This window comes from Pistacia vera, unplaced genomic scaffold (genome assembly GCF_008641045.1).
Source record: "Pistacia vera cultivar Batoury unplaced genomic scaffold, PisVer_v2 Contig603, whole genome shotgun sequence".
Taxonomy (NCBI): Eukaryota; Viridiplantae; Streptophyta; class Magnoliopsida; order Sapindales; family Anacardiaceae; genus Pistacia; species Pistacia vera.
Window position 1 is genome coordinate 592,732 of NW_022196450.1, and position 12,046 is coordinate 604,777.

Here is a 12,046-nt window from a genome sequence, read left to right on the forward strand (position 1 = left end):
TATAGAAATAATACCATGAAAGCAAAAAATGGTTCAATCTTATGGGTTTCTCTTTTGACAGCAATTCTTATAAATTCAACAGGTGAAAATGACGAGTGCTGGTGAAGATGAGGTTCGACGCTGGTGGTGGACGACGGCGGCCGACGCTAGTGGTGGAAGACGGCAAGCCACGGTGGTGGTGGTAGAGGATACACTGTGGTCAGTGGCGCGTTTCTGTTTTCAGTTTAAAAGAGTTTTTATTTCATTTGAAATTTTTTTTTCTTTTTAAGTCTTTGGAGGGAACTGAACGTGGCCATTAGCCACGTCAGTTAGTACTGACTTTGTACACCCTTGGTTAGTGCAGGTAGGTTTATTGTTAAAAGTTCATCACATAAGATATATTATAGTAAAGGCATCCAAAAACCTTTCTCAAAAAAAAGCAACCGTCTCTACTCATGTAAACAACACTCCCAAGCAATTCAATTTAAAGACAAATTCCATGAATCAAAACCAAATAACTGAATATGACATGCAATCCTTGATTCCACACATTTGACTGAAACATAACTTCATGCATGTAAATTTCATCATATTTTTAAGGCAAAACTCAAAGATTAACACCCTAGTTCAACACAAGCTCTCAAACCCACTGAAATGATCATCTTAATTAAAACATGCAAGCTTGAATTTGAAGAAAGTTTTAGTTTTTGCCACTCACACTAAAAAAATTAGCTCAACCCGAAATACCCAGTGCCCAAGATTTTCTTTCTTCAATTTTCTCCCTCCCCCCACTTTCTCTCCCTCATTTATCTTTTTCTTCCCCTTTTTCTCTCCTCTTCCCTTCCTCCTCTCGGCCGAACGATCTCTCTCTTCCTTCTTTTCTCCCTTCTCTCTCTTCCTTTCTCTCTTTCTTTTCTTTCTCTCCACTTTCTTCTTCTTCATTTGGGCGAGCAGCCCAAATTTACATAAAACAATTTTTTTTTTCTCTATAACAGCCCCCAAATTCTCTTAATTCTAATATAACCCTGCCACATCATCTTTTCCTTACAAAAACGCCCAGATTTCGTGCCCTTGCTACATGCAAACCCAACAGTTTCTATTTCTTCGTTTTCACCCCTAAACAAACTTTAAAATTTGACAGAAAAGTCCCTCCTTAAAAACAAAACCAAAGGGAATATATATATATAATTAGAATGGGGTTTTACAATCCCACTTGTGATATATACCCAAATATATAGCTAGTTTCCTGAAGTGGGTACAAGCATCCCCTGTTTCGTGCTCTGTTAAGAGCAGAGAATTCAAGGGAATTGAAGATTATCTGAACAAAATCACATGCCAAGTTCAGAAGGATCCTAGGAAAAACCTGCATAACATCATGTATGAAGAAGTTTATGGAGAATGGGACCAAGATTAAGCTTACAGAGTATTGTTTTACTAGAATGAATAAAACTAAATAATTAAATGAACTGAGGGTAGAACAGATCCTCAAAAATCTGATTATTAATAGATATGTTAAGATCCTTTATTGCTTAAATCACATTTTAAATGCTTATATTAATTAGTCCTGATAGTTGATTTTATAAGGTCGTCCTTACATATGCTATAAGCTCTGTCTAATTATATTTGTTTTGAGAATATGAAACTTTTCTCTTGTACCATTTATGCACATATAAAAATATTTTTTCATCATTCCTTTGAAATACTCATGTTCTGTTTCTTTCTTTAGTAGATATTACCTTCATTTTTGTAATTTTCCATTCATATCATAAATTTAACTTTGCATTCCCAGCTTAAATGGAAATGAATACAGATATGATTTATTGATCTCAAATATCATAACCACTATTCACATCCCTTTGTAGCAAATACAAAATACATAAGCTCCAAACATTCAAAGACCAAAAGAGAAACACAAACAGTCTAGTAACATTTTCTAAGAACACTACCCAGTTTGTCCTGGAGGCGATCCAGGAATTGACAATACATGTACCTCCATCTCCTGTTGAATAGAAGGGAACCTATTACACTCCAAAATCGCACCACAAATCCGAGTGCCATGCTTACATAGAACCACTCCACTTTATCTTCATTATCATCTTTCTCTCCTCTGTTTCTATTGTCAGTTGTTGGAACCGTACAATTATTTTGGAGGGGAGGACCACAAAGTTTGTTGCCAGCAAAACAAGATGCATCAAAGCCTTGTAGTTGAGTGCTTAAAGGAATTTTCCCAGATAGATTGTTGTTGGATAAGTTCAAGACACTCAAAAACGTTAGATTTGAAATGCTTGGCGGCATTTCAACAGAAAGTTGATTTCCAGAGAAATCAACAGTCTCTAGTGATCCCATAGCACCAATGTTCTTTGGAATTCTACAAGTAAAAGAATTGTGAGATAGATTCAATGACTGCAGTGCTCCAAGATTTGTTACTTCGGTGGGAATCTCCCCATAAAAGTTATTTTTTGAAAGGTCTATAATTCTCACAAGCTCCAAAATTGTATTGTATTCAGCCATTTCACCTTTATTCACAAGTAATGCACCCTCCATATAACTTGAATAAAAATCTACATCAGATCCATACTCTAGTTCTTCTAGTCCAGAAGATCCCATTTTCATCATCTCAGTGAAATTATTGACACATCTTGGTATGGTTCCAGAAAAATTGTTATCTGCAAGATCAAGGATTTGTAGAGAACTGAGATGGCAAAGTTCCCTAGGTAAAGGACCGTGAAACTTATTTGATCGGAGGATGAGAATCTTCATTCTTGAAAATGTTTCTCCCATCCACACTGGGATGTTCCCAACAAACTCATTTTCACCAAGGTCAAGTTTGACCATCTCTGTCCAATTTTGAAATGACACAAATACCTCTCCCAAAAGGTTGTTTTTACGAAGGTTTAATGACTTAAGAGAACTTAAAGTCCCAATAAAGGTTGGAAGGTTTCCCGTAAATCTATTGTTCTCTAAATGTATGACTTCTAAGTTTTGCCAATTCATCCAACAATCAGGCAATTCTCCGGATAAAATTTTTTTGCTAAGGATGAGTATTTGCATCAAACGTTTGAATCATTCATCTCCTTACACAGATAATGGGAAATTGATCCTGACAAAGCATTATTGGAAAGATCAAGTACATACATATTGAAGGGTGTGAGAGGTAAAGGACCTGATAAATTATTTGAATTCAGGTCAAGCAAATCAAGTTGACTGGACTGGGTTAAATTTGGAACCTTCCCATAGATTTGGTTGTGCGAGAGATTTACAAATTCTAAAGGAAATTTAAGTAAATATATTGGAATAGTATCTATGATGCTTGAGTTGGATAAATCTAGATAAGCCAATCTCCTTTGTGAACGGAGCCAGGATGGAAAATGAGGCCCAAAATGACATGAACTTATTCCTAATAAGTGCAGTTTAAATGGAGGAACCCATTGAGGACTGACTTTTAACATTAGTGAATTTCCAGATGCTTCAAATGCTAACAGTCTTGTGAGATTTGAAAAATGGATTTCAGAAAGAGTTCCGTTTACTTTGTTATTGAAAAGAGAGAGATATTTCAAGGACGAAAGTTCTCCTAATGTCGATGGAATCGGACCAGAAATAGAATTGTGTTATAGAGCAAGTCCCAGCAATTTCTTAAATTGTCCAAGTTGATTGGTCAGTTGACCAAAAAGTTGACTGTCACGCAAATCAAGAAACCCCAGAGCATCTGAAGCACATTTTGAGAAAATATCAAGTACTTCAGATATTGATTGGCTTAAGTTGAGACCTGAGATAGAGACTGACCTTAATTTGCAAAGCCTTCCCATCGATTTTGGGATTCCACCTTCAAACATATTTGATGAGAGATTAAGTGTTGTGATAGGAGTCAGGTTTCTAAAAGCAGCTGGAATCATGCCTGTCAAGCTATTGTCCCCAAGTAAAAGGACTTCTAGATTGGTAAATCTGTGCAACCAATCGGGTAACTGAAATTATTCTGAGATAAATCCAAATGTCCAGGGGAAGTCAAATTTTGAAGTCCATCAGGGATTGGACGTTCAAAATTATTTTGACTTAGATCAAGGGTGGCAAAAGATGAAAAATTTACATTGGGTTGTGGAGGAAAGTGGTGGAGTTGACAATTTGATAATTTTAACACTACTAATGAAGGTCGAGTGTGTATCACTTGCAACCAATCAGAGGAATGGCTGAGATCCACACTCAAATCAGGGTGTTCCAGCAAAGAAAGACGAGATAACCACCGAAAATTTTCAACAAATAGCATATTTCCCCAGAGACAAAGATATTGCAAATTAGATAGATTTCCAAGTTGGTGAGGAATCCTACCCTGAAAGTCATTTTGAGAGAGATTGAGGTATCTTAAATCCTGCATAGAACCAAGAAATCTGGGAATCTGTATTCCTTCAAAATTATTATCGCTCAAGTCCAATGAACGCAAACACTTCAAATTAAGCAAAGAGGGATTTATCTTACCGCCCAACTTTGACCTCTCACGAGCGTTCTCTTCAGCTTCAATTTCAGCCAAAGATTCAAACTCTTTAACTGGAGGAGTTCTGAGGTTGAGCTCAAGCACATGGCCCGTCAAGCTGTCACAGACAATTCCAGACCATGTACAGCAATCTTCATGACTAGAAGTCCAAGAGGCAAGCCAATCCACAGGATCAATAAGATCTTGCTTAAACCTTAAAAGTGCTAGTCTCTCGCTTTGGAGGCAACCAACAGAAGAACTTCCTTTGCAGAAGCTAATGTTGATGGTGGCTATGACAATGAAAAGAAAGACAACAACAATTCTCATGGTTTGTTTCATTTGTTTTCTCCAAAAGGAAAACTTGTGTTAAAAGGAAATGTGCATACGAGAATATTATCAATGACTTTCTATTTATCGTGTTTTTGTTGATAATTAATATGCTAAATAAACTTAACTGGGGATCCATTTAAAACCACACAATTAGTTGGTCCAGAATTCAACTTTGGAAAGTTGCAGGAAATTTCCTCCCTCATTACTTATGCAGCAAGATATCTGTTGATTTTTAGACCCGGTGAACTCTAAGAAAGATAAGGAGAAAATGAAAAATGTTGAACTGCATTCTTCATTACACTGCAACTTGCAATATATAGAACAAAAGGCTTACTGTTTTTACCAACTGCAACAACCATTCAGACTTTTAAAATTTAAAACAAAGCTGGCAACTTAATACAACCTTATTCTAAGCTGATTTCACCTAAACATGTTACTAAAAAACAACAACTACAGCAGCTTCAATTTCGGCAGACAAGTGGGAATGCATCAGCCGCTTGGCGCCAAAAACTCATTCAAAACCAAACTAACTTTAACTGAATTTCCAGCAAATTATCAATGCTTCAACAATATCAAAGGTATTGGACCCTGTGGTCTCGTAGTCAATATATTACAACGAAAATAAGTGAAATATTTTTATTTATCTACCTTATGTCTCTTTGGAAATGAAACATTTAGGAGAAAAAATAATAGTTAGAGCTTGAAAACATTAGCTAATGAACAAGGATATCACTGTCCTGGACTCTCCTTTCATTTTTCATTTAGATTGACAAATCTTTTTGTAGAAAATAGATAACTTCTCATTCGTTCAAATTGATTTGAGGATTCATAATAACCTTATATTGAATTGAACAGATTATTAGGTTGATAATTTCATAAAAAAGTAGTTATTCTAAGAGTAATAAATACTCTGGGGCCAAGAGAAGACTATCACTATCCAGGGTTGTCCTTTCATCCTCCTTTTGATAAGTCTTCGTCTTTTATCACTTTATAAAATTCAAATATTAATGCGAAGCTTTATAGTCTTTTGAAGAGTCATTGGTTTCTTTATCAATTCAGTTAACGTGGACCTACATTGTTGTTGATTGATTTTTATTTTGTGGAGTATGTTGTTGATCATATTTTTGGGAAGTGTTGTTGATGATGCTTTTGTGGAGATTGTGATATTTTTTGTGAAGTATTGTTGATGATGCTTTTGTGGAGATTGTGTGTTGAATGGATTGTGCATCATATTTTTGTGGCATAATGATTTTTTTTGTTGAAAATATATTGAATCTTACTCTTGTAAGTCCAAAAGTGGTTAAAGTGAACTAAAGTGAGTTATTTTTAAAAATTTTCGTGAATTCATGCATAATCACCATTTTAGAAGCAATTGAGGTGCTAGTTGAAAGGTTTTGTGAGGTTTTTGAAAATTGTTTGTTGCAACATGGTTTTAAACATTGAACTATTGGTTCTGTTTTGTGCTAGGTTTGTCTATAATTGTGGTTAGACACCGTTTTGTGTAAATGTCATGTGTTTTAGTGTTTATGCAAGTCTCCCACATACTTTAAATGCCCATGGAGCAAATTTCCATTTATTATCTTGCGTGTGTTCAAAGTGCTTAAATGTTGCTTGATGATTTGGTTTTGATTTGTAGCCTAGTTGACTCGAGTGAGTACGCCCGAGGGGTGTTCTACACCTAATCCCCTAAAGCTACCTAGCTTGGGAGCAGTTGGCCTAAAGCTTGTTACATGGGTCCTCTAGAAAATTAAGAAGTCATTACATAGATCATGAGCTTTATAAAAAATAAATAAATAAATATAAGTCTTGGCTTGTAGCCTAATTGGTTTGAGTGAGTACTAAGTCCGAGGAGCGTTTTACATTTAGTGCCCTATAGCCATTTGGTTTGGGAGTCATTGACCTAAAGCCCATTACACGGACCTTCTAGAAAGCTTAAGAAGTTAAGACAAGAAAAAAAAAAAGGTGATGAATGAAAAAGAAATTATATGTCAAAATCTTGGGTGGAAAATGAGCAGTATGTTGCATGTATATAAGTTGGGGAGTTTTGTATGACATTTTAACATTATGATATGAATATGAAATGTGTGTTTGAGAAGCTTCAATGGAGATAGGCAAATCTTGACAGAAACTTTAATTCTTTATTTAGGATTGTGTTGTTTGCTTGTTGTGTTCAAATTCTTCACTTTACCTTTTAATGAATGCCTTAGGTGTTGATGAATATGGTTGTGTATGGTTTGGTGAGAATGTTGAAAGAGTTCCTTTGACTTTACTCGAGGACGAGAAAAGAGTAAGTTAGGGAGTGTGTTAGAGTCATGAAAGTGACTCTATTTTGTTGATAAAAAGATCCCATATGTAATTGAATTGAAGTTTTATTGAGACAATTAAGAGAAATTATGAATTTATGTATAAAAATCATATTTTGAGTTTTTCTTACTAATTTAGCATATTTGGGATGAATTTGGAAATGGTGTGAGTTGATATTAGGTTGTGGTTTATGGATTAGGGATGATTTTGTCTCATTTATGCTTTTCAGGGGGTAAAATGTCATGTTTCAAGAGGTTTATTTTGTCACTTTTCAATCATGTAGGGACCAAATTGAAATTTACCACATTTTGTATAAATTGCAGGTGAAAGGTCACAAAAGGGAGAGCCAGCCGCGAGGGACTTCACCCATCATCGAAATTTGGTCGTCGGCTGGTGACGTTTCATCTTTCAGGCCAGCGACGCTTCACCTTCTCACGCCGACCAACCATCCTCCACTATCATTCACGCACGCCGACGAAGACCCACCGTTTCCATGCTGTGACTTTTCATCTTCCATCGGAGTTTGTACTATTTTCCGGTGCCGATTGAGCTTCTTTTGTGCTGCCCATAACCCCATCAACTTCCCCTCACATTTTCGCCGTCGATCTACCCTTTTTCCAGCGAGATACATCACCTTGATCCGACAAATCTTTGACTTCCCGACGCGATTTCGCTCACTTTTCGGTGACCTTTCACCTCCCCAGGACCTGATCTGAACTCCCCATCACCAGAGCTTTCCATCGGTACCTTCGGATCCCATTTTCGCCACCATTTTCTGGAAGACCCGTCGAAAAATTAACTTTTTCCGACGAGTGCATCTGTTCATATTTCAGGCTGTCTGTTGGTCGTTTTCGCCCCTTCTTCTCATCATATCACTGTCAGTTACTTCCTCTCCACCATGATCAGCTTCGTTTCCATCGTTTCAGCCTCTATCGACACCACCATGAGTGGTTGAGTTCCCGGTTGTCTGTTACGGCGTAGGCGAGATAGAGATTGACTCCATTAATCTCCTCATCAGCTCTCGACTAGTTGGATGAGCCCGAATGTTGGACGTTTGGTTAAATTTCTTGTATTCAGATTATATATGTTTTCGTTTTAGTTTGTTTACGATGCTTTAATATTATTTTGATGCTCGACGTGCTGAATTGCTAATGTCCATTGAGAACGTTTATTGATATATAACTTTTAGCATAATTGAATGTCGGTTAGAGATTATTGAATGTTGATTATGACTTTAAATTGTTTCGGTGCTGATTGCAATCAAGTCGTAGTAGCGTTTAATATCATTTCTACTAGGAATGCATTTATTGTGTAATTAGTTGATTGGATGATACAGGTTGATAGGTTGTACTTGTTAACATTGTACCAACTAGTGGTGTTTAAGGGTTTAGCGTTTTTTGATTAGTCGATGATAGTCTTTAAACAATCGATCTGTAACTAAGATGACGAGGAGACAGGATAGATTATACCTAGATTGCCGAGAGATATTTTTATTGATTTGCCTAGCCTTGTAGGNACTCCAACATTCTATAAGCCCTAAAACCAATTACTTTTGATATTCATTCTATTTGGAATCCCTTGTGTAAAGTTTTATTCTAATTAGAATTAAATAAAAAGTTTGGTCATCACCATTAAATCATCAAGAAATGGCCATTGAATGAATGACCTGAAATTCAAAATGATGTGATTTGAATTGGATTAAATAGGTCTGTTGTAAACTAATCATAATCTCTCAAATCAACAAATCAATCTCAGATCAAATCAAGCAAGAACAAGAAATCAAACAACACACAATATACCGTGGTTCGCTTGTTCAATATAGAACAAGTTACATCCACATTGAGCTCCAGAATATGGATCTCGTTGCACTATGATTAATCACTTCAAACAATACAGATTACAATCAACTTCCCTCTCTGTCAACCACACAATCACACTCTCACCAACTTCTCTTTATACCACAAACCTATACAACCACTAGAGTACCCAAAACCCTTTAAGGAACTACCAGCCCTCAAAATAAGACTCTAGACAGATTCACACAAAGAAGAACCAGTATGAATGACAAACCCTAACCCAAGGTTATAATCGTGTTTTCAAAGAAAAGAGAAGAAAACCTAAAACCGAACTGTTGTAAACTGTGTGAAAATAGTTCCCTTTTATATCGTTGACTACTGATTGAGCTGGAGCCGTTGGATCTTCCTTAATTGAATGGCTGTGATCAACTTGGATTAATAAGCAAAAAATGACAGCGTTTTTACTTAGCTTATACGATGTCGTAGACTTCATTATTTAACAAGGTCATTTAAACATTTGTCCAGACTTTTTATGGTCAGTAACATGGTCAATCAGATTAGAATTGACGTTAACCTTTTCGTTCAGCTTCTTCCCTATCTTTCAAATCTCTATTGGTGTTGTTGATTCTCTTCTTTTTAACCTCTCTCTTTTACTCTTTTATTTTTTTCCTCTTCAATCGCTATTACATTATCGAAATTTATCCCCAGGCAATGTTACTACTGTTTACTCAATTTCTCGCACCACTAATGTTACAGTAACGTTACCGGTACCACATGCACCAGTTTTGTTACCGTCATGGTGCAGCACACCACTAAGCTTGGAGTACCTCATCCCCCAGTAATGTTACGCTGATGGTGCAGTATAACCGTAACATTACCAAACCGTATCTTACAGTAACGTTACCAGCCACCTCCTGTTCCGGCAGTAATGTTGGTGTTATCATATATATATTCAATGGTAACTTTACAGGTGTTATGATTGTAACGGTAACATAGAGTTTCTAGTGCTCATCTTCCAAGTTGATTTCTGTGATGGTCGTAATGCCGCCTTCTTCGCCACAATCCTTAAGAAGTGATTGTCTGTCAATTCAGTACTCATGCTATTTATTTGGAAGACATTGAAGGAAGGAGAAGGTCTAAACGACTATTCGAGATGACCGGTAAATCTTTAGCAGAGTTTTGTTAGAATAGCTCCTCTATTCTAGATAATATTATTTGCGGATCAGGTCTGAAGTTGTATGATATTTCTTCGCCACAATCCTTAAGAAGTGATTGTCTGTCAATTCAATACTCATGCTATTTATTTGGAAGACATTGAAGGAAGGAGAAGGTCTAAACGACCATTCGAGATGACCGGTAAGTCTTCAGCAGAGTTTTGTTAGAATAGCTCCTCTATTCTAGATGATATTATTTGCAGATCAGGTCTGAAGTTGTATGATCTTTATTTGGAATGTATGTTTGATATGTGGATTCTGGGTAGGCCATTCTTGTGTCAGAGGAATAGCGCAATCATCATATAAATTTAAGCAATGTTAATCTTTAATTAGGCCATTGCGAGAGTTTGAGTTTTGAATAATATTAACAGCCAATTCATTATCTTCATCTCCCCAATTGTCAAACTTAATTAAAGCAACAATATTTTCTTTCAATGAACTCAAATCTTTGTAAATGCTGGCCAGAACAGCAGGTGCATTTGAGTTAAAATTTAGAGTACACAACTCTAAACTTACTAATGTTGGACCCAAACAAGTAAACAAATTACTTGTATTATACCCACAATAAAAAATACTACAACACTTTTCAAAAACCACTCACAATTTGAAGAGAAATACAAACACTCAAAAGAAAGCTCACAACTTATACTCAAGACACCACACTCAAACTAAGAATACAAAGACTTAATTTTTAGAGGATACATAACACAAATGCAAGGGAGGGTATTTATAGTCATCAACATGCAATCTACACCACATAAATATAAAATTAAGAAATAATTCTAACCACACATTATTACCACATTCTACACACTTCTCCTAAAAAATCTCTTTTCTATATCCCTCTACAATTTTCTAAAATATATCTTTCTTCCACATTTGTTGAGAAGCTTCTATTATTTTGGACTAAGATAAAATGGATTGGGCTTTTATTTTTCTTGGGCTGAAATCAAAATATTGGTTGGGTTCTATAATGGGCTGGGGTTGATCTTCAACACTCCCCCTCAACACCAACTCTCACTATTTTCACTGTGCCGAGTTGACAACGAAACATTTCGAACTTGTCAATGTTCAAGCCTTTTGCGAACAAGTCTGCAACTTGATCATCTGTCTTGGTTTGCCTTATCCCAATTTCTTCTTGCAGAACTTTTCTCTGATAAAATGATAGTGCACTTCAACATGCTTAGTTCTTGCATGAAAGACTGGATTCTCTGCCAAACGAATTGCTGACTGATTGTCACAGTATAACAAAACTGCATAATCTACTTGTTGATGTAGATTATTCATTAGCTGTATCAACCATGTACTCTCTTGAGCTGCCATTGCCGTTGCTCGATACTCAGCTTCAGTAGTTGATAATGATACCTTCGGTTGTCTCTTGCTACACCAAGAAATTGTTCCAGAACCAAGCTTAAACACATACCCAGTTGTTGATCTCCTAGTGTCATGATCTCCTACATAGTCAGCATCGCAGTAACCAACTAACTTGCAGTCTTCACCTTTCTTGTACAAAAGACCATAGTCAATTGTACTCTTCACATATCTTAGTATTCGTCGAACTGCTTCCAGATGAGGCTTCTTTGGATTTTGCATGTACCGGCTCATCACATTAACTGCATAAGGAATGTTAGGTCGAGTCAAGGTTAAGTAGATTAGAATGTCTACCAATTTTCGATACATTATCGCATCTTCCAAATCTTTTTCCTTCATGTGCACACATTTTGGCATTTGGTTCCATCAGCGTCAAAATCGGCTTGCATTCAAGCATTTTGAACCTTTTCAACAAATCTTTGGAATATTTCTACGGACAAAGAAATATTCCTTCTTGTGTGCGATCTACCTCTAGACCAAGGAAGTGCTTGAGCTGTCCAAGTTCCTTCATCTGGAAACAAATTGATAAATTCTTCTTCGTCCGAAGAATTTCTGCCTCATCATCACGGGTTATGATTAAATCATCT

At 36.3% G+C, this 12,046-nt stretch overlaps 2 protein-coding genes across 2 annotated transcripts; both read right to left on the bottom strand.

Moving 5' to 3' along the window:
• Positions 1–1,899: 1,899 nt before the first annotated feature.
• LOC116110486 (receptor-like protein EIX2) lies at positions 1,900–2,814 on the bottom strand. Its single transcript, XM_031396698.1, has one exon. The coding sequence runs from the start codon at positions 2,812–2,814 to the stop codon at positions 1,900–1,902; it is 915 nt and encodes a 304-aa protein (XP_031252558.1).
• Positions 2,815–4,256: 1,442 nt separating this feature from the next.
• Positions 4,257–4,837, bottom strand: LOC116110475 (receptor-like protein EIX1). The gene is made up of 2 exons (XM_031396691.1): positions 4,450–4,837; positions 4,257–4,342 (listed from the first exon to the last, which is right to left on the bottom strand). The coding sequence occupies exons 1-2, from the start codon at positions 4,781–4,783 to the stop codon at positions 4,311–4,313; spliced, it is 366 nt and encodes a 121-aa protein (XP_031252551.1). The 5' UTR covers positions 4,784–4,837; the 3' UTR covers positions 4,257–4,310.
• Positions 4,838–12,046: the final 7,209 nt, after the last annotated feature.

Excerpts from the sequence above, each read along its gene's own strand:
- LOC116110486 (XM_031396698.1), bottom strand. The coding sequence starts at position 2,814 with ATGGTCAAACTTGACCTTGGTGAAAATGAGTTTGTTGGGAACATCCCA.
- LOC116110475 (XM_031396691.1), bottom strand. The coding sequence starts at position 4,783 with ATGAAACAAACCATGAGAATTGTTGTTGTCTTTCTTTTCATTGTCATA. Across the intron at positions 4,343-4,449 it reads TGAGAGGTCAAAGTTGGGCG|GATTTAAGATACCTCAATCT; the intron begins GTAAGATAAATC and ends GGTTCTATGCAG.